Source organism: Mustela lutreola, chromosome 1 (genome assembly GCF_030435805.1).
Source record: "Mustela lutreola isolate mMusLut2 chromosome 1, mMusLut2.pri, whole genome shotgun sequence".
Classification (NCBI taxonomy): Eukaryota; Metazoa; Chordata; class Mammalia; order Carnivora; family Mustelidae; genus Mustela; species Mustela lutreola.
Window position 1 is genome coordinate 247,870,158 of NC_081290.1, and position 27,638 is coordinate 247,897,795.

General features: G+C 41.2%; 2 protein-coding genes across 7 annotated transcripts in view; one reads left to right on the plus strand and one right to left on the minus strand.

Annotated features, from left to right (window-relative positions):
• The window catches only part of HPS5 (HPS5 biogenesis of lysosomal organelles complex 2 subunit 2), a 46,720-nt gene extending 19,699 nt beyond the window's left edge, over window positions 1–27,021 (minus strand). For 3 of the 5 annotated variants that reach the window (XM_059137757.1, XM_059137751.1, XM_059137763.1), the window contains exons 1-11: window positions 26,906–27,019; window positions 21,367–21,530; window positions 15,984–16,094; window positions 15,752–15,816; window positions 14,824–15,016; window positions 13,616–13,749; window positions 9,496–9,708; window positions 8,949–9,020; window positions 4,177–4,265; window positions 873–1,051; window positions 254–412 (exon numbers count right to left, since the gene is read on the minus strand). In XM_059137757.1, the coding sequence (XP_058993740.1) occupies window positions 254–412; window positions 873–1,051; window positions 4,177–4,265; window positions 8,949–9,020; window positions 9,496–9,708; window positions 13,616–13,749; window positions 14,824–15,016; window positions 15,752–15,816; window positions 15,984–16,094; window positions 21,367–21,474 (1,323 nt within the window). In that variant the 5' untranslated portion in view covers window positions 21,475–21,530; window positions 26,906–27,019. Of the gene's footprint in view, window positions 1–253; window positions 413–872; window positions 1,052–4,176; window positions 4,266–8,948; window positions 9,021–9,495; window positions 9,709–13,615; window positions 13,750–14,823; window positions 15,017–15,751; window positions 15,817–15,983; window positions 16,095–21,366; window positions 21,531–26,629; window positions 26,884–26,905 lie in introns of those variants that run through there. The other 2 variants (XM_059137753.1, XM_059137769.1) reach the window with 2 other exon arrangements.
• Window positions 27,022–27,099: 78 nt separating this feature from the next.
• The window catches only part of GTF2H1 (general transcription factor IIH subunit 1), a 38,997-nt gene continuing 38,458 nt past the window's right edge, over window positions 27,100–27,638 (plus strand). For both annotated transcript variants that reach the window (XM_059137783.1, XM_059137794.1), the window contains exon 1: window positions 27,100–27,548. The gene's annotated coding sequence lies outside the window, so the exon portion shown is untranslated. The remainder of the gene's footprint in view (window positions 27,549–27,638) is intronic.

A 27,638-nucleotide genomic window follows, 5' to 3' on the forward strand; every position in this document is an offset into this window, starting at 1 on the left:
AGGTATGTCTGGAAACAGAATATAATAAATGATGATGAAACAAAATGTGGCTCCAACACACACCTAAATGGGCGCTTCATGAGGGCTGCCCAACAAGTGAAAGAAAGCCCCATCTTGGCACCCCTCCCCCCACCCCAAATCTACTATATGGAAAGGAAGATAAGCTCTGGGATCTGAAGAGATGTGTACGTACAACCTAAGGAAGAGAAACCTTACTGTGCAGATAGACCTTCTAAAAAGTAGAAATACCTACATGTGACGAAATGGAGCTTCTTCTACTGCTGCAAGCTGAATCCAAAGGCTCAAATTTTAAGATCAATTCTTCCAGTTGAGAAATAAGATCACTGTAGGTTGTGACATCCAGCTGAGACTTCAAATGCTCCAATTTATCTATGGTCAAAGATTTTCTTCCCTAGTGAAAGGGTAAGCAGAAATCAAATAGAACAGCTTACTACTTATAACTAAATCTAAATTTAATGGCCAAATACTGAAAAATGTCTAGCAGAGACCATAGAACCCCAAAGGTGCTTTAAAAAGGTTTAATAAGCTCAAGAAAGACTTAATGGGAATTATCTTAGGAATTAAGAATTAAGAGCTACCATACACACAATCAACCCCCTTAAAACAAAGCCTGAAATTCAACGAAGTTTCTGAGAAAATGCAATTTTTTTTTCTTCAGTGGGAAGTATACCCTTTTTCTTACCCACCACCCACCCCTACATTTGTCTGGCAAGATTCCATTAGGGATTTATTGCTGCTTCATCTGTAGGTCATACAGACAGCGCTAATAAAGACAGGCAACTTTGCAGCCCACCCCTGCAAACTAGTGTGGTTCCAACAACCCAGGTGAACAGGTAAGCACTCTGACTCACTCTGCCAGCAATAATAGAATTTTGGAATAGACAGCAAGTGCGAGCAGCCAGGTTCCACAGGCCTCTCCTCAGCAGGCGTTCCACACAGCGTTCCACAGACAACAGAGAAAGATGTGAGACTTTCCCGTTGAGGTGCAGACAGAAGAGCTCATTCTTGCAGACAGCTACATCCTGAATATCTACAAAACCCACAGGGGTGAACACACAGAAGGTTAACCACATACTCCTTCTCCATGTTGGTAAGGATGGAAATTATTCTAATAAATTTATTTTTTATACTGAGTTTGGCTTGCCTGAATTTCATTGCTATTATACTTGCAATTCAATGAAGAAATATTTTAGACAATTCTAGAAAGATCAAAAACAAAAACACATCTCTCTTCTGTAAAATTCTATGTGAAAGATGCTACTTCTAAACAAAACAAATGAGCAAAGGAAAAAGAAAGAAACCAAGAAACAGACTCTTAACTACAGAGAACAAACTGATGGTCACCAGAGGGGAGGGTGGTGGGGGGGATGGGAGAAATGGGTGGTGGGGATTGAGGAGGGCAATTGTCATGGTGAGCACAGGATAATATACAGAACTGTTGAACCACTATATTGTACAGCTAAAATTAACATTAAACTGTTTGTTAACTTTACCAGAATTAAAAATAGTAATGGCATGGTTTCGCTTACTTGTGGAGCATAAGGAGTAACATGGAGGGCATTGGGAGAAGGAGAAGAGAAGTGAGTTGGGGGAAATCAGAGGGAGAGACAAACCATGAGAGACTGCGGACTCTGAGAAACAAACAGGGTTTTGGAGGGGTAGGGAGTGGGGGTTGGGTGAGCCTGGTGGAGGGTATTAAGGAGAGCACGAATTGCATGGAGCACTGGGTGTGGTGCATAAACAATGAATGCTGGAACTCTGAAAAGAAATAAAATAAAATAAATGGGAAAAAATAATAATGGTAAAATAAAATAAGTAAAATAAAATGCTACTTTCTGTGAAAAGAAATTGGGGCTTTAAGAGAGCACTCGACATCAGAGACCAGATGACAACATTTCTGAGTTACAATCTGATGGAAACAAACAGATTTTAACACACTATATAAATCAACAGTTCATGAGAAAACACCTATCTTGGCAGAACATCATGAAAGGAGTTAAAAAACTAGTTTTTGATCTCACTTATAGGTGCAACCTGAAAAAGCCAAACAAGTAGAAGCAGAGAAGAATGGTGAAAACCAGGGACTGGAGGGGTGGGGGATATTGGTCAAGGGGTACAAACTTGCAATTAGCTGACAAGTTCTAGAGATCTAACGCACAGCATTGTGATCACACTTCACAATACTGTACCATATATTGCAAAATTGCTAAGTGACTAGATCTTAAAAATTCTCATCACAAAAGACAGTAATCATATTGCAATATAAAGCTGATCCTTGAACAACATGGGTTTGAACTGCATGGGTCCATGGATATACGAAATTTTTTCAATTAATACAGTATAGTAAATGTATTTGCTCTTTTTTATGATTTTCTTAATAATGTTCTCTTCTCTAGCTTTCTTTCTTGTAAGAATATAGCAAATAATACATGTAATATACAAAGAATGTTACTCAACTGCTGCTGTTACCAGCAAGGCTTTGGGTCAACAGCAGGTTATTAGTAGTTAAGTTCTGGGGGAGTCAAAAGTTACATGCAGGTTTTCGACTGCGCAGGACCTGGGTCTGTGCCCCTTAAGTCCCACATTGTTCAAGGGTTAACTATATAACTGTATCAAATCAAAACTTTGTATACACCTTAAACTCACACAGTGTATATGTCAATTTTTAAAAAACAATCTCGTTTTTTAGGGCAACCTTAGCAACTTAAACCACAAGAAATCAGTATTAATCAGATCAGGAAGTAAGGGTTCCTCTTTCTTATATTTCTGCACTAGAAAATGACCCAGAAAGATACACTGAGTAGCAATGCTAATGATGCAAGATTTCTTCCATTTTTGGTTTAAACTAAAAAAAAAAAAAAAAAATGTTATTCCCACAAGAAATTTTTTTTTTTTTTTTTAACATTTTATTTACTTATTTGACAGAGAGAGAGCACAAGCAGGGGGAGCCACAAGCAGAGGGAGAAGGAAGAGCGATGCGGAGCTCGATCCCAGAACCCTGGGATCAGGACCTGAGCAGAAGGCAGATGCTTAACTGACTGAGCCAACTAGGTGCCCCCCTCCACAAGGATTCTGAACCCCAAACTATTAAGACCACAAAATGGAAGCGAAAGCAAGACTTCTAATGGTGAATAAAGATTCAGGGTAATTAGAAGGAAAAAATTAACCCACTCAATCTTTAGCAGTGGTTACTAATATTTAAGAATAAGTGAAAATTATATTTAAAATTATCCTTGAAGGGGTGGCTGGGGGAGGCTCAGACACTTAGCAGCTGAATCTTCAGCCCAGGTCTTGATCTCAGCAGGGTTCTGAGTTCAAGTCCTATGTTGGGCTCTGTCCATGGAGCCTACTTTAAAAAATAAATAAATAAAAAAGAAAATTATCCATGAAAAACTGAATAACTGAACATAAATTCCCAAGTATATGCTTGGGAAATACATTACAATGGAAAACATCTATGACATTAATCTTTATTTTTGAAGATTTTTATTTATTTGAGAGAGAGCAAGCAAGAGAGAAAGAGAGCATAAGCAGGACGAGCACTAGAGGGAGAAGCAGACTCCCCACTATGTAGGGAGCCTGACATGGGGCTTCATCTTGGGACTCTGGGATCATGAACTGAGCCTAAGGCAGATGCTTAACTGACTGAGCCATCCAGGCACCCCTGACATTAATCTTTTTTTTTTTTTTTAATTTTTAAAAAAGATTTTTATTTATTTATTTGACAGACAGAGATCACAAGTGGGCAGAGAGGCAGGCAGGAAGAGGAAGGGAAGCAGGCTCCCTGCTGAGCATGGAGCCCGATGCGGGGCTCGATCCCAGGACCTTGGGATCATGACTTGAGCGGAAGGCAGAGGCTTTAACCCACTGAGCCACCCCCTGACATTAATCTTTAGGAGAAACACCACCTCAGTCTATTTTTCTACTTTTCACACTCAAAGAGAATTCTCTTAAGATCGCTGAATCTTTCACAAGCAAGATACTAAAATTTACCTACGGAAAGGTACACCTGGGTGTTTCAGTCTGGCTTCCTGCTCAGTGGAGAGCCTTCTCCCCTTGCCCCTCACCCAACTCATAGTCTTTCTCTCAAATAAGTAAATAAAATCTTTAAAAATAAAATAAAATAAATTACATAAGGAAGAAAAATGTAATTACCTTTGACTTCACTCCAGAGAAGAACTTGAACATTCTGAGGAAGGAAAACATAAATTCCTCTTTCTGTCCAAGTCAGCACACAGTGCTCACTACAAAAGAAAAGGAAGAAGTTAAGAGAATTCTAGTTTGCTTGGATACAGAAATTTATGATCTAATTCCCTGAATTCAGATCTTCACATCAGCTATTAAAGGAAGATTGTAGAAAGAAGACACAACAGGGGTGCCTTTGGCTCAGGTCCTGATCCCAGGATCCTGAGATCGAGTCCCACATCGGGCTTCCTGCTCTGTGGGAAGCCTGCTTCTCCCTCTCCCACTCCCCCTCCTTGTGTTCCCTCTCTGGCTGTCAATCTCTCTGTCAAATAAATAAATAAAACACTTTTTTTAAAAAAAAAGAAAGAAAGAAAGAAAAGAAAACACAACAGTGATACAGTTAGTCAAGTCATAACACCTAACAAGAGTCCTTTAAAAAACAGCAATAATATGGCACCAAACTGGGAAAAATTTAGATACACACACTAAAAACCTTCTAAAAAAAGAAAAGGTTGGTATTTCACTTAATGTTTGTTAAAGCATCTAAATTTCCCATCACTGGTATGAAAAGGGCACATTTAAAACAGACAACACACCACCACAAATCACTGCTCTAGTGAGTCACATATGGGGATGGTAATATTTTGATGCCCTTAGTTGTGTGGAGGCAATAAAAGGTTAAAAACTCCTCATCAACCATCTGCCAGGAGCTTTATCAAAGTATCTATATTATCTTAGCTTGCAGACAGACACTCACCAAGACAGATGTGCTTTTCCCTATTTTATAAAAACAAAAAACCTGAAATTTGGAGAGATGAAATAATACGCCCAAGGACAGTCTGGCTACAAGAGCTGGACTTTTTTCTCTACACCTCACAGAATCCTACTTCTTCCCTCATTTACCCTCAGTGACCCACCCACCAACTATTACCCAGAATCTGGACTACTTCACATAACTGCATTTTCATAAAGTCATAAATTTGCTAAGTGCCAAACCAAATGACCCTTCCTTATCTCCTTTCTTCTTGATGCTCAAGTAGGGGCCAGCCCTGCTGATTGTTCCTTCCTTCCTGAATCTCACCTCCCCGGACTCTGGGACACTGTACTTTCCTGGGCCAGTTTTTCCAGCCCTCTTGTACTCTCCATCTCTGCTCACCTCTTCACATACCCCTTTGCTTGTCTTTACTTGTATACTCTTTCTCAAGGCTGCTACTGTTTCTCAGATACCAATGGGTCCTCTCTGCTTCTTCCCCTCAGTCAGGGCATCCCAGCTTATAATGCTCACTCCAGCCGCCTCCCAAGGATCACAGAAGTGCTACTCCCCTCTGGGATCCTCCAAGAGCCCACGGCAACCGCTCTTCCTCCTGTGCTCACCCTATTTCCTATCACCCGTGTCCATATGGTACTTAGTCATGTACTGTACTGCTGCAACCCTCACTTTGTGTCGAAATACCACATCTCCAACAATTTATTATCTTAAGATCAGGAACACTGAGGCGCTTGGGTGGCTCAGTTAGTTAAGCGTCCGACTCTTGATTTTGGCTCAGATTGTGATCTCAGGTCATGAAATCTAGCCCTGTGTAACACGCCATGCTCAGCAGGGAGGTGGGGGAGGTGGGGGAGTGTCCTGCTTGAGATTCTCTCTCCCCCCTCTGCCCCTCCTCCCAACTTGTGCTTTTACATGAACACAAATAAATAAATAAATTAGAAAAAAAACAAACAGGGACCTTTTTAAAATTTAAACTCCCAAGAGTACTAAAAATGGTACTATGTGGTTATAAAACACCAGGAGTGATATTTAATAGGAACTGGGTCCTCACACAAATTTTAAACATTTTGTCAATATAAGACCAGGTCACTGTCCCTATGAGAAAGTAATATTTGACACAAAGATGGAAGAAATGGTCAGAATGCTAATCTAAAGGAAGAAAAACCAGAAGGTTACCTTCAGGAGTCAAAGAAGAAAAAAAAAATAAGAAGCCAAAGGATCCCTGAGTAGAAAAACAAAATGATTTTGACACTAAGCTTTGATACTCAGCTTCCTTAGGAAATCTTAGGAGTGGAGCTTAGATAAGAGCTGATACTTTGCAATTTACACGTCACTTATCCCCTTGTCCTTTCACTGATAATACACAGACTAGGACACAGTCTAAAAGCACTGCAAGGCCAAGGAAGGGAAAGTAACACTGTTTACCACAAAGAAAACAACGTATATAAATTTGCTTCCTTTGGGATTTGTGGGTGTAATAGTAAAGGTCACCACTGGACATAAGTGTATAGGTAGGGGAAAAAAAAAGAAACAGAAACAAAGAGCCTTTCTATTCATGTTTAAAAAAAAAAAATCTTCACTGAATTCTTTAACTGAGCTGTTATTTGAGAGCCTTCTGTGTGCCTAAGATCAAGCCCAGAGCAAAGGAGTTGACAATGTGGTGCTGGGATTGATATTCATGGTACAGTGAAAGCAGAGATGACAGAGGAATCAACAAGGTGTGACCATGTGCCTGGGAATAAGTGTCTAATCTCATCCTGCTGGAGTAGTCAGCAGAGGCTTCAAACCGGCATTAACTACTACTTAAACTGAGCAGTAGGCAGAGCCAGATCATCAAGGGCTTTGTATGCTACAGCAGAGACTGTAACAGGAGCTTTAAATAGCTTAACTCAAGGAACAACTCTACCAGGAGGACCGAGCGACTGTGGCGTTGCCTTCAGAAAACATACTCTTGGGTAAAGGGCTTCCTCACCAATCACACCACAGTCAGCCCACGTCTGTCATGTGCCAGAGGCTAGGCCAAGCACTGAGAATAATATAATGAACAAAACAGACACACAGCACTTACTAAGAGTAAAACAAGCATAAATGTTGTATGAATATGTAATTATAAGTCATAATAAGTGCCATAAAGGAAGAGGAATTTTTTTGGTCTTTTTACAAGATTTTATTTATTTATCTGACACAGAGAGAGCACAAGTAGGCAGAGTGGCAGGCAGAGGGACAGGGAGAAGTAAGATCCCTGCTGAGCAGGGAGCCCTATGTTCGGCTCGATCCCAGGACCCTGGGATCATGACCCGAGCAGAAGGCAGACACCCAACCAACTGAGCCACCCAGGAGCCCCAGGAAGAGTTTTTAATATGCTTTATCCAATCATGAGCCAACAGTCATCTTTTCTCAGTAATTTTCAGAGTGAATTAGGAGTATGTTAAACTGTTTACAATTTAATTTTAAATATTCCAGGGTAGGCAATGTGACATATACATACAACAGGGGCAATTAGTTAATATTTCAATAGTATTTTTTTTTAATCACATTCTAAGAGCAGTTAGTTAGCCTTTGATGAAAGAACTCAATCAGACTATTCTACAACAACCTCTAAATAACATTCTCTGAATCTGCATTAGAGATCTTATGCATTAACCTAAGGGATATTAGAAATAATATCCATCGATGAAATAAGTTCAAGACACACAGACTGGGTGGAAATCGTAACACTGGCAGAACAAAGGTGTAAGACTCAGCAAACCCAGCCTTTAGTGACACTCTGTGCTGCCACTTAGTGGACTTTTGCACCTAATCCAACTGGAAGGCTGGCTGAACCCCAGCGTTAGAATATGGCTGAATGTGGGGCACACAGGTGGCTCAATCAGTTAAGCATCTGCCTTCAGTTCGGGTCAGGATCTCAGGGTCCTGGGATTGAGGCCCACATCCCGCTCTCTGCTCAGCAGGGGCTCTGCTTCTCCCTTGCACTCTCCCTCTGTGCTCTACCCCCAAAAAGATAAATAAACTCTTAAAAAAAAACAGTTAGAATATGGCTGAACATGCCTCAAGCAGATCTTTCACGCAAGGTACTTACTTGTCAGAGCACCTAAAGGACACAGAGCTGAAAGTTTACCAAGCTTAGAAGAAAAAGTTCTATAATTAGGTTTGTGCCTACCTGCTAAGAAACATATCTATGTGTGGCTGACTTCAGTCTGAGACTTGCTTTCATTGTAACCTCCCAGCAGAAAGGAGAGATTATGAAAGAAAGAGTATTGATAGTTCATATCTCTAATTATCAGAAGTTCCCTGGTAATTACAGACTGTCCAACTGGTTGAGATCAATTCACAACCCCAAAAAAGCCACATATATCCATGATCTTTTTATTCCTCTTAGAACACTTCATGTAACACAGGCATTTCTAAATTCTCAAAAACAGTTAAATCCAAAAACCTTTTAAAAAGCTAACTGCCGGGTGCCTGGGTGGCTCAATGGATTAAGCCTCTACCTTTGACACAGATCATGATCCCGGGGTCCTGTGATTGAGCCCCTCGTCAGGCTCCCTGCTCAGTAGGAAGCCTGCTTCCCTCTCTCTCTTTGCCTGCCTCTCCGTCTACTTGTGATCTCTGTATGTCAAATAAATAAATAAAAATATTTTAAAAAAAGAAAAGAAGGAAGGAAAGCTAACTGCCAGGGCGCCTAGATGGCTCAGTCAGTTAACTGTCTGCCTTTGGCTCAGGTCACAATCCTGGGATCCTGGGATGGAGCCGTGCATCAGCTCCCTACTCAGTGGGGTGTCTGCTTCTCCCTCTGTCTCTCCCCCTGGTTGGTACTCTCTCTCTTCCTCACTCTCTCTTAAAGTCTCAAATAAATAAAATCTTAAAAAAAAAAAAAAAAAACAAGCTAACAGCCTGTAAACATGCAGCAAAGAGAAAAAAAGTGTTCATTATTATTATTTTGTTTTTTGAAAGCTCAAAAGGAGAAACTTACCTAACGTGCAAGAGTCTGGGGAAAGACAAAGATTGGGAGGACCCAACTGTATGATCATACTGAGGATCTGATCTAGGAAGTAAACAGTCTGTTAATGATTGAATCACAACATAGGAAAAGTTTTGCTGCATCTAATTCATCTACCTTTATTCAATCTACTTCACTTATACCAAAGATAACTGGTTAAGGACTTTTTGGTTTCTCTAAATCTTTAATAAAAATTCTACTTCAGGGGCGCCTGGGTGACTCAGTGGGTTAAAGCCTCTGTCTTTGGCTCAGGTTATGATCCCAGGGTCCTCGGATGGAGCCCTGCATCGGGCTCTCTGCTCAGTGGGGAGCCTGCTTCCTCCTCTCTGCCTACTTGTGATCTCTATTCAAAAAAAAAAAAAAAAAAAAGAAAAGAAAAAATTCTACTTCACTCTTAGAAGGCATAATAAAATTTTTTAACTAGATTTTATTCTAGATTAATCTAAAACATCAGAGATTTCAACCCAACTCCTGCACGTAAGTTCCTCAAATAGTCCCTACCAGCCACACAAATAATTACCTTAGGGTAATCACAGGGAGAGGTGGTGATGAGAGGAGTTTCTTAAACTGATGTGTACTTATAACTTCCCCATCGAAGTTCACTTCCCACATCCTAGAGCCAGGGCGAGCACAATATATTAGGGGTTGCTGGCCTGCAGAACATCTTCCAGGGAAGAAACAAGCTCCATATTCTCCATCTCTGTCCTTGCTTCCAATTCTCCAAAATTTTTCTCTGATTCCCAAAAAGGAAAAGAAAGCAAGTTTACTCATAAAAAAAAACTTAAAAACAATGGCACTACAAAGCAGCATGGCCATAATGTCCTCTCTATATTCACAGTAGCAGTATACTGGAAAGAGCAGCACCTTGAAAAGATCAAAACAGGGCTCTAGCTTTGACCTGCCATTAACTATTTCTACAGGAAGCAAAGTCACATTGGTACTCAGTTTATTATCCACAGAATAGGGGCTCACAATTCTATCTGAAGTCCCCTTTCAAATCTACAAAATGAGTGCCTGCCAGCCATTTCATACATCCTTAAATCTTACTGAAAAGTTATTTTTAAAAAATCCATCCCTAATCACCTTGTAAAAGGTGGACTCCCCATAGGAGTTGCTAAGCTACCTCTCCCACCCTGTTTCGCAGCCATCCCCACTACCCACACCCAGGAAACTCCTCACTCTTTCTTCAAAAGGCCAAGTCCTTCTGAAACATGGCAACCTTGAACACTCGATTTCCTGAGGAGTACATGAACTAAATAGAAGAGCTCAGTATACTGCCTGAGAACACGGAAGGTGACAACATGAAGATGTCTCTTCCTAAAATCTGCTTTATTTATTCTCCAGGACTTCATTATACCATTCGTCCTCTGGGAGACTTCCTTGATGCCCATAAGCTGAATTACATGCTTCCCTGGGTGCTTACCACGTTACATATGGCAATTGTGTATATCACAACAACAGATTATGACCTTCTTTAGGACAAAAGCCATTTCTTACTCTTCTTTAGTTGAATTTCAAGGCACAGCATCTGGCCTACAGAAAGCACTGATCATGCATTGCAATGTTCCATATACTCAAACTCTTCTATTAGAGAATGATCTAATATGCTCTGTAGTGTCAATTTACAAGGTGATTTTAGATATAATTCAATAAATATCCCTGTACTTATTTGTTTCGTGAATCAAACATAACCTCATAGTGGACCTGCGTACTATGAAAAACTGTAAGAACGGTACATACCATGAGATCATGATGTAAAAGGGCCTCAAAACGCATACAGAGCAATCTAAGAAGCTAGGGATTTATTACTTATGTTATTTGGGAAATAAAATCTATTTCTTGCTTATGTTATAACCTTGTGGCTTAATACAGTACTAAGCGTCCAGAAGAGGGCCATGAATGTTTGCTGAGCGAACAAATAAAGGCAACTCATTCTTACTCATATGCTCATTAACCTTGCTTTCTACGTTTTCAAACAATATGTAACAGGCACAAGGCTAAGTAATTCATATACATTACCTTAGTTAATCCTTAGAACTATCTCTATATTCTGGATGGGGAAACCAATATTTAGCAAGGCTTAAAAAGTGGTAGAGCCAGAATTTGAAATCATACTGTCAGACTCCATTGGTCAATGTTCTCTCCCCTGTACCCTATAGTTCTTTGTTTCTATTTTTTTTATTCCTTCCTGGGATCCACCTTGCTCATCAACAATACTAACAGAAAAGAGCGAGTGGCTGGCAGGAGAAGAAAATTTGTATCTATCACTTCAATTAGTTATTAAGAGCCCCCATTTGAAAAAAAATGTTGGGGTGCCTGGATGTCTTAGTCGGTTAAGCATCTGACTCTTGATCTCAGCTAAGGTCTTGATCTCAGGGTCAAGAGTTCAAGCCCTGCCTTGGGCTCTATGCTGGGTGTATTGCCTATTTAAAAAAAAAAAAAAAAAGCACTGATCACGCATTGCAATGTTCCATATACTCAAACTCTTTTATTTAGAGAATGATCTAATATGGGTGGCTCAGTGGGTTAAAGCCTCTGCCTTTGGCTCAGGTCATGATCCCAGGGTCCTGGGATCGAGCCTCACATTGGGCTCTCTGCTCAGCAGGGAGCCTGCTTCCTCCTCTCTCTCTGTCTGCCTCTCTGCCTACTTGTGATCTCTCTCTGTCAAATAAATAAATAAAATCTTTAAAAAAAAAAAAAAAGTGCTGTTTGTTGGGAGGGAATATAGGTTGAAACAAAAAATTTTAAATATAAATGTATTTTTAAAATTATTGTACTATCCATATCCTCCCAAACTGAATTCCAATGAACAGGAAGTGGGCATTTCTTTAACATGTTATTCTAACAGCAGAATCTATGCTATTCTCATAACCAACTCTAGCCACGTCCCTGTGAATGGGAAAATGATGATGATCTTACTCTACTGCACAGAAGGAAAAATAAGCCTCTACTTATTTAGCTCTTTATTTTATTTTATTTTTTTTTAGCTCTTTATTTTAAAAGGCTTATCATATATCTTTCTATATTGGGTCCCTTGGTAAACTTGAAAATCTAGAGAATAGTTAGGAACTTGATGAAGCTAATAAATACTTTACCAAAATCTCAAGTGTGGAGTTAATGGCCAAAGGTCCAATGTCAAGGTTGTTTGGGGGGAACTGTGAGGTAAGAGCAGAGGCAGAGAATCGAGTCAGAAAGGTTCTAGTCTTGGCTGCCTCTTCCCAGCACAGTGATATCAGGCATGCTCTATCACTTGGGACGCCTAGGCTTTCTGATCTGTAAGAATGAAGGGGTGCCAACTAGATGATCTCCAATTCTCCAAGTCTAACTTCATCACTGAGCTACAGTCTAAGACAAGTCAGAACCAAGTACATCCTCCTTCCCACAAACTCATGTAAACTGACCAAGTGCATCTCAAGGCCTTGCCTCTGTGCTGTCCAGCTAGGTTCTCTGATCTCAGACACCTGCCACCTGTTGTAACTGGCCTCTTTCCATGTGCCTTTCCCAACCCAGAAAATAAATACAAAGTATACCTTCTGCCCAACCTTCCCTCTACCATCCCTGACTCTGCAGACCTTCCTTCAAACCTTCTGTAATAATCTCCTGGTTTCTAGAATAGCTGCCTTCTAATTGAGATATATGAACTCCTAGAAATACATAAAGACTTTCCAAGCCTGAATAGTTCTAAGGAAATCAATTTTCAAACCCTGACATTCTATATGCACAACTTCTTAAAATGACCTGAGAACCCACTTAATTATGTGACATTTAAGGCTGCTGCTCTCACTATGGTGCTAATTTACTAACCTGATCTTCCCCAACTGCCTTACTTAAGCCAGGCTGGCAGGTTTTAAAATATGCCTAATTCTTTCTCACTTTTCCCCAAGAGGCTGCTCCTTCCTGCTAGAACACCCCTTCCTTCTCTTTCTCCAAATTCAGCCTACCAAAATCATCATCAAAATTAGTGAAGCTGCCTGGTGGGTTCACAGAGCTTCAATATAAAATTCTCTTTCATGTAGGCTCAAAATTTTCCTTAATAAATATTCAAAAGGGTGGCTGGTCCTGGAGAATATGGTACTGGGAAAATAGAATCAGGAGTGAAAATTTCCCTGCAGGGAGAATGTCTGAGGAACTTCAGCACAGGCGTACATAATATTTATTCCAAGCTGTTTCCTGTTTGGCTCTGGTGTTTCACAGCTACCTCTAACACACTCCTTTGCCATTCACTGAACCTCTGCCTCCATCCTGGGGATTTTGGTAAAATATCTGTCAGCATCATAAAGTTCTTAATTATTCTTCACCCAATCAGTATAATGCTATTATACATCTAATATCTAACTCTAAACAACAACAAATTCAATCAAGGAAGACTTCCTGAGCCCCCATACTGAAACAGGCCTTTGCTGGGCCTCCCCTCATGGTACTATGACCACCCTTCACGGAGTTAACTGAACATCTGTCTCAATCACCCACTGGACTGTCTCTGTCTCCTGTCTCTCCTGTTCTCTAATAATCAGCTTGCACACAGCTGGTTCCTCCTCAACATCTGTATTACTGAACAGAGGGGTTTGGGCTAGATGGCATCTGAGTCTCTGAGAGCTCCAGAACTCCGCATCACCTATGACTCATGGTTGGCCATATACCTCTCAGTGTCACACAAGAACGACCGAGTAAGTGAAGATATAAGGAGTCTTCCGTCCAAATAATCCAACTGCACAATACAGGAGTCAACCGTTGTTATTGTCTGGACAGGAAACATCACAAACGCAGCAGCTGCCTAGAAGAGACATGACAAGGAAAGAAGACTCATCTTTACATACCTGTATAATCTCCTTCTCTTTACCTTTTAAGTGAAAATAACTGGATAGCAAAAAAACAAATTTCAAATGGGCCAAAATTTAATTTGCCTATTAGGATATCGAAGTTCCACTCGTTTAAAAGCTGTGACATACTTGGTTACATAACCGTAGAAGACAACTCTTAAGGCTCTGTTTCTGGTTATTTAATCTTAGAAACTGGAACGAAAAAGATAAAGCAAGTTTTGGAACACGTGACAGAACTTGGTCACACAGAAAACAGTACTTCTTCCTTTGGAAAAAAAGGTAAATTAGGGCTATAGCACCTATAAGGTTCCAAATGCTTTGGGGATCAAAAATATGTTAGGAATCTCTCTCTCTGCAGCCTCTCTGTCTACTTGTGATCTCTGTCAAATAAATAAAATCTTTAAAAAAAAAAAAAAAGTGGAAGTGGGGGTGCCTGGGTGGCTCAGTGGGTTAAGCCTCTGCCTTCGGCTCAGTTCATGATCCCAGGGTCCTGGGATTGAGCCCTGCATCGGGCTCTCTGCTCAGCAGGAAGCCCGCTTCCTCCTCTCTCTCTGCCTGCCTCTCTGCCTGCTTGTGATCTCTGTCTGTCAAATAAATAAAATCTAAAACTGCATCAGGCTCTGTGCTCAGCAAGGAATCTGTTTGAAAGATTCACTCCCTCTGTCCCTGCCCCCTTTCATTCTCTCTCTCAAAAAGAAAAACAAAAAAAGAGAAGAATCTTATCTTTATTAATAGCCTAGTATTAATGCTTAATTTAAGTGCATCATACAGGTGAATTACAGAGTACTGTAATAGACAATGTGCATATTACTGAAGTCAGCTCACAAAAGTCACCCTTAATAACGTATCAAATTGAATCAGGCTACTATATGTACTACACACAAAAAGTCTCCTCAAAATTAATAGCTTGGGCTCTAGATCAGTCCCCAAAGAAATATAGTAGATAAAACTGTGTCCTTCAACTGAAATTCTATAAGACAGTATCTTATATCTCACCCACATACACAAGGAACTGGACTGTTTCTTACCTTTGCTTGTTTAGAAGTGTTAAGTTTGATGGCAGAAACTTTCCCCATGTGATCACCTACAAAAACTCTAAGAATAGCTGTGTCCCAACAGAGAGCTGTAACTTTTCGGCCTTTGTGCTCTGAAGACACATAAATTCGTTCTGGTTTCCCACGACGCTCCTGATTTAATTCCCAAACAACTACGAGACCTTGACTGCAAGAAAATGACACAGAAGCAGACAGTTGGCAATGGTGAAAAAGGTGCAATTTCTTTGTATCATAGTACCTCTTTGTATATAAAAGAGCCCTCTTTGTATATAAAATACATAGCCCTCTTTGTATATAAAATATACATGCAAACTCCTGCTCTTCAAAAAAGAGGGAGTAGAAAGTCAAGGTACTAATCTCCTTGCTTTAGTCCACCAATCCAGTACAAGAGAACTTAGATGTTCTAAATTATCTCAGTTACCTTACTCTTTTAAGGCCACTGAAATGTTGTTGCCACATACTGACATTTTCCATAACCCACAGTAACCAACTGTCTGTCCTGGTTTGCTAGAAACTGAAAGATTTCCTTAGGACACAAGACTTTCAGTGTTAAAACTCGGACAAACATAGGCAAACCAGGATGGTTGGCTACACTAACAAACACAAAACGACATCTGTCAATTTAAACTCTATTTAGAGGGCCTTCTGGGTGGCTCAATCAGTTAAGTGTCTGACTCTTGATTTGGCCTCAGGTCATGGTCTCAGGGTCATAGATGGAGCCCCTGCATGGCACTGAGCTCCAAACTCAGCAGAGAGCCTGTTTAGGATTCTTTCTCTCTCTCTCTGTTGGCTTGAGTGCTCACTCTCAATAAAATATAAAATACAAAATGTAAAATACACAATGTAAAATTAAATTAAATGTATTTAGAAAAGATCACATTATTTTAAAGCAGTTTCTCACCTGGTAGCTACAGCAACATAATCATCATCGTGTAAACAACAGGCAACCTGAGAAATTGCACCTTCCTATAACACAAAAGGAAGAATACTAGGCTTCTTAATAAGGTTAATTTTTTACTTTTAAATCTCAAGATTTACATTCCTCTTTGACTCCAAATGATTATTCATAACAGAGAAACTGGAACTTACAAAAGATATTCCAAATGGTATGACAGGACTACCCTTAATCTTACCCTGTGTGAAAGAAAGAGCCTGTGCTTCCAGCCTTCCTTCTGAATGAGATTGAGTCCTCCTCCTGAACTGCCCAAAGCCAACCATTTCCGAGAAACAGCTATGCTCGTGCACTAAAAACATGTAAACAGACAAGCAAGAGATCATCAAAAGTCACATAACCAAATTAACTGCAGGAAACAAATACGAAGGATCTGTGTAGCAGGTTCCTCCCCCCACCCTACTCCCTGCCCAGCTAGACACCACATAATGCCAATTACCCTTTCATTCTAGTATAGTGAAACATAGAGAACCTTTTGGTTTTAAATGTTTAACTGAATCTCAAAATGACTGAATAGGCTCAATTGTACAAACGAGTAATTTTCTCTTAGCAAAATCCAGTTATAAGACCATTTATCTTTTGCTTAATTTGGCTACGTCATTCCAATGCTGACCACAAAGATGAAAGATCAAGTAAGTCTCCAGTGGATAAAGCAAATGCTATAACCATTTACTCAATGTGAATCATTTCTAGTCTACATAATTAGCACTCAAACTACCCATAGCTTTTAGTACAAGTAGGCCTGTGGAGGACACAGATACAGGTCAATTATGTCTTCCCCAGCCCTCAGCTTAATGATCCCTTTCCTTATCCACCAGAGAAAATAGTGGTCATACTGTACCCAATAATACCCTGTGACAAAATTTGCTGCTTGCCTGATGAACAGACACTCCCAAATCTCTCAACCTTGCTTTCCATCACAGAAGCTGGAAAATCTAAATATGCATTTACCCAAGCTGTCTTTTTTTTTTTTTTTTAAAGATTTTATTTATTTATTTGAGAGAGAGCAAGCGAGAGCACAGACAGGCAGAGGGAGAGAGAGAAGCAGGGAGCCCGACATGGAGCTCAAAGCCAGACCCTGAGATCAGGACCCCAGCTAAAGGCAGATGCTTAACAGACTGAGCCACCCAGGTGCCCCATTACCCAGTCTCTCTTGAAGCTAGGGGGAGCTATGTGACTAAAATCCAGCCTGCTAGGGTTTCTTAGAAAGGTATACCTTACTAGGTAAAAGATAGAAAGAAAACAAAGCCTTCAGGAAACAATGGATAATGATACAATCATAGTAGGGGATTTGAATACCCATTCCCATCAATGGACAAATCATCCAAACAGAAAATCAACAAGAAAACAGAGGCTTTGAAAGACACACTGAACCAGATGACTTTAACATGCTCAGAACAGTCCACCCTGAAACAACAGGATATACACTGTGCACATGGTACAGTCTCCAGAGCAGATCACACATTAGGCCACAAAACAAGTCTCAACAAATTAAAACAAAATCAAAGGCCTACCATGCACCTTTTCTGACCACAATACTATGAAATTAGAAATCGAACACAAGAAAAAATTTGGAAAGACTACAAATACGTGGAGATTAAATAATATGCTACTAATCAATGAATGGATCAACCAAGAAATAAAAGATAAAAAATTACATGGAAGCAAATAAAAATGAAAACAACAGTCCAAGGGGCAGCTGGGTGGCTCAGTCATTAAGCATATGCCTTCAATTCAGGTCATGATTCCAGAGTCCTGGAATCAGGCTGGCATTGGGCTCCCTGCTCAGCAGGAAACCTGCTTCTTCCTTTCCCATTCCCCAACTTGTGTTCCCTCTCTCGCTGTGTCTCTCTGTCAAATAAATAAAATCTTTTAAAAAAAGAGAGAGAAGAAAAGAAAACAACAGTCCAAAATCTTTGGTATATAGCAAAAGTAGTTCTAAAAGGGAAGTTTATAGCAATATAGGCCTACATCAAGAAGCAAGAAAAATCTCAAACAACCTAACTGCACACCTAAAAGAGCTAGAAAAAGAAGGATAAAACCCAAACCAAGCAAAAGGAAGGAAATAATTAAGTTTAGGGCAGAAGAAAATGACATAGGAACTAAAAAAATACAATAGATCAGTGAAACCAGGAGCTGGTTCTCTGAAAAGATCAACAAAATAGATAAACATACAGCCAGACTCACTTAAAACAAACAAACAAACAAACAAAAACAGAGAGAGGACCCAAATAAAAGAAATCACTAATCAAAGAGGAGAAATAACATCACAGAAATAAATTATAAAAGAGTACTTATGAAAACCTATATGCCAACACATTGAACAACTTAAAAGAAATGGGTAAGTTCCTAGAGATATAATCTCCCAAAACTAAACCAGGAAAAAAAAATAGAAAATTTGAACAGACCAATTAACAGCAATGAAAACTGAAACAGTAATCAAAAAACTCCCAACAAACAGAGGTCCAGGGCGAGATGCCTTCACATCTTTAAATGTGAAACACTGAAAGAAGAGTTACGGGCGCCTGGGTGGCTTCAGCTCAGGTCATGATCTCGTGGTCCTGGGATCGAGTCCCGCATCAGGGTTCTCTGCTTAGCGGGGAGCCTGTTCCCCCTCCTCTGCTCTCTGCCTACTTGTGATCTCTGCCTGTCAAATAAATAAATAAATAAAATCTTAAAAAAAAAAAAAAAAAAGAGGGGCCGCCTGGGTGGCTCAGTGGGTTAAAGCTTCTGCCTTCAGCTCAGGTCATGATCTCAGGGTCCTGGGATCAAGTCCCACATCGGGCTCTCTGCCCAGCAAGGAGCTTGCTCCCCGCCCCCCTCTGCCTGCCTCTCTGCCTACTTGTGATCTCTCTCTGTGTAAAATAAATAAATAAAATCTTAAAAAAAAAAAAAAAGAAGAGTTACGACAAGGGTGCCTGAGTGGCTCAGTCAGTTAAGCATCTGCCTTCAGCTTGGGTTGTGATCTTGGGGTCCCAGGACTGAGCCGCACATCGGGCTCTCTGCTCAGTAGGGAGTCTGCTTCTCCCTCTCCCTCTGTGCATGTTCTCTTTCTCTCTCTCAAATAAATAAATAAAATCTTTTTTAAAAAAATTTAAAAACCCTAATTCAGAGGGATACACCACCCTATATTTACTGGAGCATTATCGTAACAGCCAAACTATGGAAGTAGCCCAAGTGTCCATTGACAGATGAATGAATAAAGACGTGGTATATATCTACAACGGAGTATTATTCAGCCATAGGAAAAGAATGAAATCTTGCCATTTGCACTAACATGGATGGAGCTTGAGGGTATAATGCTAAATGAAGTAAATCAGAGAAAGATAAAATGCCATATGATCTCACTCATGTGGAATTAAGAAGCAAAACAAGCAAGCAAAGGAAAAAAGAAAAAAGAGCTAGAGAAACAAACCAAGAAACAGACTCTCTCTCTCTCTCTCTTTTTTTTTAGAGGTGGGGGAGGGGAGCAGAGGGAAAGGGAGAGAAAACATCCCAAGCAGGCTCTACGTTCAGCATGGAGCCCAGTGGGAACCTGGATCCCACAACTCTGAAATCATGACCTGAGCCGAAATTGAGAGTGGGACGTTTAACCAACTGAGCCACCCAGGTACCCCAAGAAACAGACAATCTTAATGAGAGAGAACAAACTGATGGTTATCAGAGAGGAGCTGGGTGGGGGAATGGGGAAAATAGGAAATGAGGATTAAAAGTACACTCATCATGGGGCACCTGGGCGGTTAAGAGTCAGTTAAGTCTGCGTTTGGCTCCGGTCGTGATCTCAGGGTCCTGGGATTGAGCCCCACATCAGGTTCCCTGCTCAACGGGGAGCCTGCTTCTCCCTCTCTCCCCTGCTCCTGCGCTATCTCTCACTATCTCTACCTCTCTCAAATAAATAAAATCTTAAAAAAAAAAAAAAAAACTGCTTTATGGGGTGCCTGGGTGGCTCAGTGGGTTAAAGCCTCTGCCTTCGGCTCAGGTCATGATCTCAGGGTCCTGGGATGGAGCCCCGCGTTGGGCTCTCTGCTCAGCGGCGAGCCTGCTTCCTCCTCTCTCTCTCTGCCTGCCTCTCTGCTTGTTTGTGATCTCTCTGTTAAATAAATAAATAAAATCTTAAAAAAATAATAATAAACTGCTTTAAAAAAAGTATACTTACCATAATAATAAAAATAAAAAACCTATAATAAACTGGGGCAAGTGGGGGGTCGGGGGGAGCCTTTGCCCATGGCCCCATCTTTCCTGCTTGAGATGCTAATGGAAACATCAAGACTAGAGCCTAGACACCTATCTTACAACTGTGACTAAAAACCAATATATGGATGATAGTGGAACAGGAAAGATGGGAGAGCCCGGTACCTCAGTGATATCCTTGGGCCACTACACTAAACGCAGAAACACTAACTTCCAACAGCGTTATAAACACCGTTATTGGTTAAGCCAAGCTATACCAAGTAGGACATCCTATAACTTGTGGTTAAAAAAATCTAACTGAAATCAACCCTCACAACTGCTGCTCATTTCACTTTTCCTATTATGCTGTATTCTTTTGCTCAGAGCTGAGAAAGTAATTGGATGGGGGAGCACAAGTATAAAAATGAAATTCCTTAGGAACTGATTATGAAATTTTGCTCTTCACCATGTCATTCCTGAGTTTATCAGAAGAACCCAGGGTTTGAGGGGAACACATACTTCTTCCCACAGAGCTAATAGCTTTTGCTCTGTTTCCTAAAATGGAGAGTACATCAAACTCCTTTTATTGGAATGAGCTTAGTGCAACTGCAATGGTTCACACTGCTTAAAATGCAACAGGGTATACTCTATACTGTTTTACTTTCAATCAAATACATTATTTTTCTGAGGAAAAAAAGTAAGATTATCGTGAAGGAAAAAAAATTCAGCAATCAGTATCATGGTTTTCAAGGATGGGAAAGAATTCAAATGACAGCTCCAAAAGTAAATCTAGAAAGAGCTACGGGGGCACCTGGGTGTCTCAGTCAGTTAAGCGTCTGCCTTTGGCTCAGTTCATGGTCCCAGGGTCCTGGGACTGAGCCGAGCATCAGGCTCCCTGCTCAGTGGGGAGTCTGCTTCACCCCCTCCCTCTGCCTCAGCCCCAGCTTGTGCTCACGCACATGTACACATGCTCTCTCGCAAATAAATAAAATCTTTAAAAAAAAAAAAAAAAAAAGAGGGGCACCTGGGTGGCTCAGTGGGTTAAAACCTCTGCCTTCGGCTCGGGTCATGATCCCAGGGTCCTGGGATTGAGCCCCACATCGGGCTCTCTGCTCCAAGGGGAGCCTGCTTTCCCCTCTCTCTCTGCCTGCCTCACTGCCTGCTTGTGATCTCTGTCAAATAAATAAATAAAATCTTTAAAAAAAAAAATAGGTTATTTAAAAAAAAAAAAGAGCTAAGAACATGATACTTGTATGTAAGACATTACTAGCATAGGGAAGAATACCCAAGATTCCAGTAAACATAAAGAACTAGAGGGCAGGGAGCATATACAACAGAGCACACAAAATATATAAATATGAACATGAAATTGATAAAAGGATCAAGAAATTCACCTTTAGACGACTGGAGTCCAGCCTCAGGGCTGAAAGTAATGGATCCAGAGACTCAAACTCCGCAAGAACATGGCTGTAGGACTCTGGTATCACTGGCACAAAAGCCATTTAGCTGGAAAGTTGAAACCACCTTGAGTGCCAGGCAAAGTACTCCTGAATAAAACCTGCAAAAATAAAATTTAAGAAGCTCTTTGCTCAGTCAGCATATATTTAATGGATATAGGGAGAACAAAGAGAATCATGAGAAAGGGAGAAACGGACAAGGATCCCTACTCTGGAGGTACTTAGCATCTAAGTGGAAAGAAAGCACATAGATAATATTATATGGAACCATTGCCTTGTACTGTATCTGCCTGATTCTGAAACTCCCAGATAATCAAGTCCAGAATGTCAAGGTCCTCCCTAATTCTACCCCACTCTGTTTATCTCACAGTGTGAGTAGGTAGGATAGGCAATGTAGGATTTAAGATGGAAACTGGTCAAGCTCCTCTTTGGTAAAATAGCTAACTTTCATGGAGCATCCTTCCCAGTGGCAAAACACACATAAACTTATGATTTTTTTTTATTATATAGACATAATACAGTCTTATTTCCTATTTTTTATAATGTTCTTAACACAGCTTGATCTCTGCGAGGCGAATAGTAGTTCAAAAAAAAAATAACAAATCTTGAGTAGTCCCATATGCAAACTATTTGAGAATTCCAGGGTGCGTGGCTGGCTCAGCCAGTGGAGTATGTGACTCTTGATCTCAGGGCTGTGAGTTTGAACCTTGCTCTGAGTGTAGAGATTAACTAAAAATAAATTCTTCAGACTGCATGGGTGGCTCAGTCAGTTAAGGCTGTGCTTTCAGCTCAGGTCAGGATCCTGGGGTCCTGGGATCAAACCCTATGTTATGCTCAGCAGGGAGTCTGCTTCTCCTTCTTCCTCTGCCCCCCCTCTTCTCTCAATAAATAAATAAATTTTTGCACACTCTCTCAAATCAATCAATAAACTCTTTTTAAAAATAAATAAATACAATCTTTATGCTCCCCCCAACAAAACTGAGAATTCCTGACCTGTGAAAAATCTCTCATTCTTTTTACTCATTCATTTTATTGACTTCTTGGTGAATATGAGGCACCATGGTGGGAACAAAACAAGTAATTCCAGGAATCAGTCACTTTATAAATAGGGACATACCCCTCAAAAGGGAGAGAGAAGCAAAGTGCTATGTTGGAATTAAGAGGCAGAGTGTAGTGAGTACGAACCTTTAATAAATAAAGTGTAATAAATAAATGAATAAGTAAATAATATATAGTAAGTGCAAACCCCTACTAAATGAAAAACAGGAACAAATTGCAAACTAACCACATAGCAAGTAAGCCTAGACCATATGCGTGTAGTGATAAGATTAGCGTGGAGTAAAAAGTTGTAAATATTTTTAACTTGTGCGAAATATCGTAGACCAAAACATGTTTACGACGTGTGTATGTTTTTGGTGTGTAAGCATAAGAAAAATAAGTGATGTAATATGTTTATGAAGGAAACTTAGCACAGTATATAAAGAGGCATCGGGTTGGACTGAGGTGAAGCGAGTTCCCTGTCCAGAGGACATCTTCGCCCATGTTACCGATGCCCCGACAGCTTCGTTGCCGACCACTCGCTGGTTCTCAGTCTCAACTTCTGCGGTGACCTCTCTGTCTAGATTGTGAGGCGACGTCTCCTTCTCTGTGACAACTTCAGCGGACCGTGACCGGACCACGATAGTGGTGCGGACCTCGTCCCAATAAAGATCAAGTGAGTTACATCATATCCATCTCTCTATCTCTTCTTTACACGTCGCAACCTCCTGGCAGGACGCAGGGGTTTTGCTCGTGTCACAGAGGAACCAGAAAGTAATCATAGAAAACTTCCTAAGGGAATAGCACTGGAGCTGAGCAGAATTTTATCAGAAGGAAAAGGAAAACGGCAGCAATAAGCAAAAATACAGAAGATACGGGGCGCCTGGGTGGCTCAGTGGATTAAGCCGCTGCCTTCGGCTCAGGTCATGATCTCAGTGTCCTGGGATCGAGCCCCGCATCGGGCTCTTTGCTCAGCGGGAGCCTGCTTCCTCCTCTCTCTCTGCCTGACTCTCTCTGTCAAATAAATTAATAAAATCTTTAAAAAAAAAAAAAATACAGAAGATACATTCAGAGATACATTTAGTCTTTGGTTGAAACTCAGGATACAAATGGAGTAATGAAAGATAAAAACAGAAGAGTAATTCAGCACAAGGTATGAAATGCTTTTGACTTTCAAACAAAGGAACCTGAAGAAATTTTGAGAGGCAAGAGAAAGGAACTGAAGGATTTGGTGTTAGGCAATCACAATTTCTGTGAAGTGTTGTGGGCACACACTAGAAAACAAAGACTTGAAAAAAATGTTGAGTGGTAAGGAAGTAAAGATAAGGTCTTCCAATTATTCAAGAAATCTGGAGGAAAAGAAAACTTTTCTTGACTTTTTTTTAAAAGACTTTTTAAAGTCTTTTAAAGACTAATTTGCTGCTCTTCAAGCAGAGTCCCTGCTGAGTGAGGAGCCAGTGGAGGTGGGGCACGAGCCCAAACCCCTGATGTTGTGACCTGAGCTGAAATCAAGAGTCTAACATATAACCAACGGAGCCACCCAGGCACCCCAACCTCTCTTTACTTTCTGAGCAGGAAAGACTCAAACGATTTGTAAGTAGTAGCTTAGAGTCTTTGGAATGAGAAGTACTGAAGATACAAGAAAAAAACAAAACCATAATATAAAATCCTAAAGAAGATAGAGAGGAATGACATCAGGCCCACAGTATCTATCTCTTCTGTTTGTTATCCTAAGCTCTGAGGTAGAATAGCCATTTGGCCTTGATCTCAGTGGCCTACAAGTTATAATTTAATAAAGTAAAAAAGAACCTAGTAAGTTCCTGTTTTTCTAAAAAAAAAAAAAAAAAGATTTAATGGGAAATGAGAATGAAAAAGAAACAGTAGAAGCAATGTCAGTTCTCAAGAAAAGTTGCAGGGTGAGGGTGGTAAGCCAACTCCAAATTTATACTTCTTTGTGCTAATTTTCTCTTTTTAATATTTAAATCTTATTACTTAGAGCTTTTATTAATTATTTCTGATTGTGTCTTCAACAGTTTAAGGGAGCAAATTTACTTCTTCCAAAACAACCCTTCAGTATCTGAAAAGTATTATTAGGTCTTCTAAAAAAATTTTTTTAAAGATTTTATTTATTTTCAGAGAGAGAGAGGGGGAGAGAGCGAGCACAGGCAGACAGAATGGCAGGCAGAGGCAGAGGGAGAAGCAGGCTCCCTGCTGAGCAAGGAGCCCGATGTGGGACTCGATCCCAGGACGCTGGGATCATGACCTGAGCCGAAGGCAGCCGCTTAACCAACTGAGCCACCCAGGCGTCCCTAGGTCTTCTAAAAATTTAACATTCCCAATTTTCCAATCATTTCTGGCATGACAATCTTCTACACAGGTGATAGGGTTTGCCTGAAAATATGGTACCTAGAATAGAAAATAATATTCCTTAAGTAGCTGGATAACACAGAATAAAATAGAAACAGTAACCTCCTGGATCTGGACACTAGGTTTCTATATTACAACCTAAAATACCATCTAATGTGTTTCTGAAGTGGTCATGTCACACTTTTGACTCAACTAAAACCTAAAGAAATTTTCACATAAAATGAATATAATCTTCCTACCTAGTATTTATATACAATAGAACTGAGCTCAACCTGAAATTTGCTATTAATCAAACGTGACAATGAATATAAAAAGTACTCACAGATTTAAATTCTCTGTAAAAACAAAAGCACGATTGTGACGATTGTTAAATATCAGTTCTGAGTACCTGGGATTCATTTTATTATCCTGTCTACTTTTGTCTGTCTGTTTGTAATTTTCCATAACAAGATTTTTTTAAGAATTTTTTTTTTTTACAGATTTTATTTATTAACTTGAGAGAGAGCATGAGAGCATGGGGTGGGGGGTTGTTAGAAGGAGGAGAGAATCTCAAGCTGACTCTGCGCTCAACCCAACAGGGGGCTCGATCCCGCCACCCTGAGATCATGACCTGAGCCCGCATTAACAGTCAGAAGCTCAACTGAACCACCCAGGAGCCCCTTTAAGGACATACTTTCTTTTTTCAAGATTTTATTTATTTGAGAGCAGGAATGTGAGAGCGGTTGGAGAGGGAGAAACAGAGACTCGCTGCTAAGTGGAGAGCCGGATGTGGAGCTTGATCCTAAGTCCCTAAGATCATGTTCTGAGCCACAGGAAGACCCTAAACCATCAGAGCTACCCAGGCGCCCCAAATACATACTTTTAAAAAGAAATCTCTGCACAAATCCTCAAAGGCTCCCCTTCTTACATAATCTATTATGTCATCCTTACTTCTTTTTCCAGCCTCATCTTCTACTTTATACCATTTCCAACTATACCAAGATTATCTTTTGTCTCTCTTTCATTGTATAAACTTCTGGTGCCTCCATGGTTTAATAGATACTTTTTTTTGATCCTTCATCCATCTAACAAAACCCTTTCTGCAAAGCTGAATTTAAACACTACTTGTTAAGCCTGCACACCTGTAGCCTAGCAAAAATACGTAAAACAAATAGACGGTGGCTATAAATGCTTACCAAAGTCACTGCAACAACCTTAAGGGTTGGCTTGCCCAAGGTTACAGAACTCTGCTAAGCCAGAGCAGAGACTACAATCCAGTTCTCCCGAGTTCAAATCGAATAATCATTTTTCGGGGCGCCTGGGTGGCTCAGTGGGTTAAAGCCTCTGCCTTCGGCTCAGGTCATGATCCCAGGGGCCTGGGACCGAGCCCCACATCAGGCTCTCTGCTCGGCAGGGAGCCTGCTTCCTCCCCTCTTCTCTGCCTGCCTCTCTGCCTGCTTGTGATCTCTGTCAAATAAATAAATAATCTTTAAAAAAAAAAAAAAGAATCATTTTTCCATTTCCACGCATAACTTGATGATAACATAAACGAGTAGCAGGATTAAGAAAAGGTTTTTCTCATCACCCTAATACCTACTCTACCAATGGACCAGTGTTTGCTGCTCGCACATCAAAAGCAAACAACAGCGTTCTCTTTCCCCCTCTAGCTACGTGGAAGGAGGAGGAAGAGAGAAGGAAGCAAGCAAAAAGTAAAGATACTATGCGAAGAGTAACAGGGGATTCCGCCATTCCACAACAGGATCGTTCTACCCAAGAAGTAATAATCCGAGAACTCGTCAGAGAAATGGAGACTCACTCATAAATGCATCACGCATTCGGCACGCTTTGTACCCACCGCTGCACACGGTCCCTACGCACAGGACGCTTTCTAGCGGAACCAATAACTTTCTGGCAGCGATGTCTTTAATACTATTTCCAAGTTTCTCCAGGAGAGAAGCATCGGCAACCAATTTTTCCAAAGCAAGGTTGACAGACCAGCAGCACCGCTCAGCCCCGCTTCATCTCCCGGCCGGCAGCCCCCAATTCTCAGTGAATCAGACCCTCTCTCACGGCCGGCCGCCGTGACACTCACCGAGCAACTAAAAGCGGTACAGACACTCCGCGGGCAACTAAGAGAGACACCTGTGAGTCTTTCTCCCCTTCCGCACTTCCAGGCCCCGGTTTACGTCATCCACAAGCGCCGAGGACGCGGGGACAACGCTATTAACGGTACTTCCTTGTCACGTGACGGGTTACGCCCCCTGCTCGCGCGTGGTCCCTCCCCCTCCGGCCGCGGTCGCAATTACGCTCTCTGCGGCCTGCAGTTCACGGATTGCTGCCGGCCGAAGACGCAGCGCCAACGGGGACCAGAGGACGTTTAGGCTAAAGGGGTGAGCCAGCCAGGATCCCGGGACTTTTCACAGCTTGAGACCCGCGAAAGGAAATGAAACAGGCGGGAACCGGCGGGGGAGGGAGGAAACTAGCGGAAGGTGTCATGGCGGCCGCGCTGTGGGTCACGTGCCCGGCAGGCCCGCCTTGGTACTTCCGGTCACGTGCCCTCAGAGTCCTCGCAGCCAGCGATGGAGGCGAGACCCCCCAGTAACAGAGGCGGTGGCGACGGAGGTGGCTACTGGGTTTCAGCGTCTTCCCGGCAGCGTCTCTAAGAAGCGCAGCGGAACTCGACGCGACTCAGCCCAGTTACTTTATTCCCTGCCCAAGGCCGTAGTTTCCACCTGGTAAGTTTAGACCGAAGAATGGGGGTGGGTGGGTGGGTGAGGAGCTGACAGGCCCGGGGGCCGCAGGACGGCGTGGATTCTGTCCCTTTT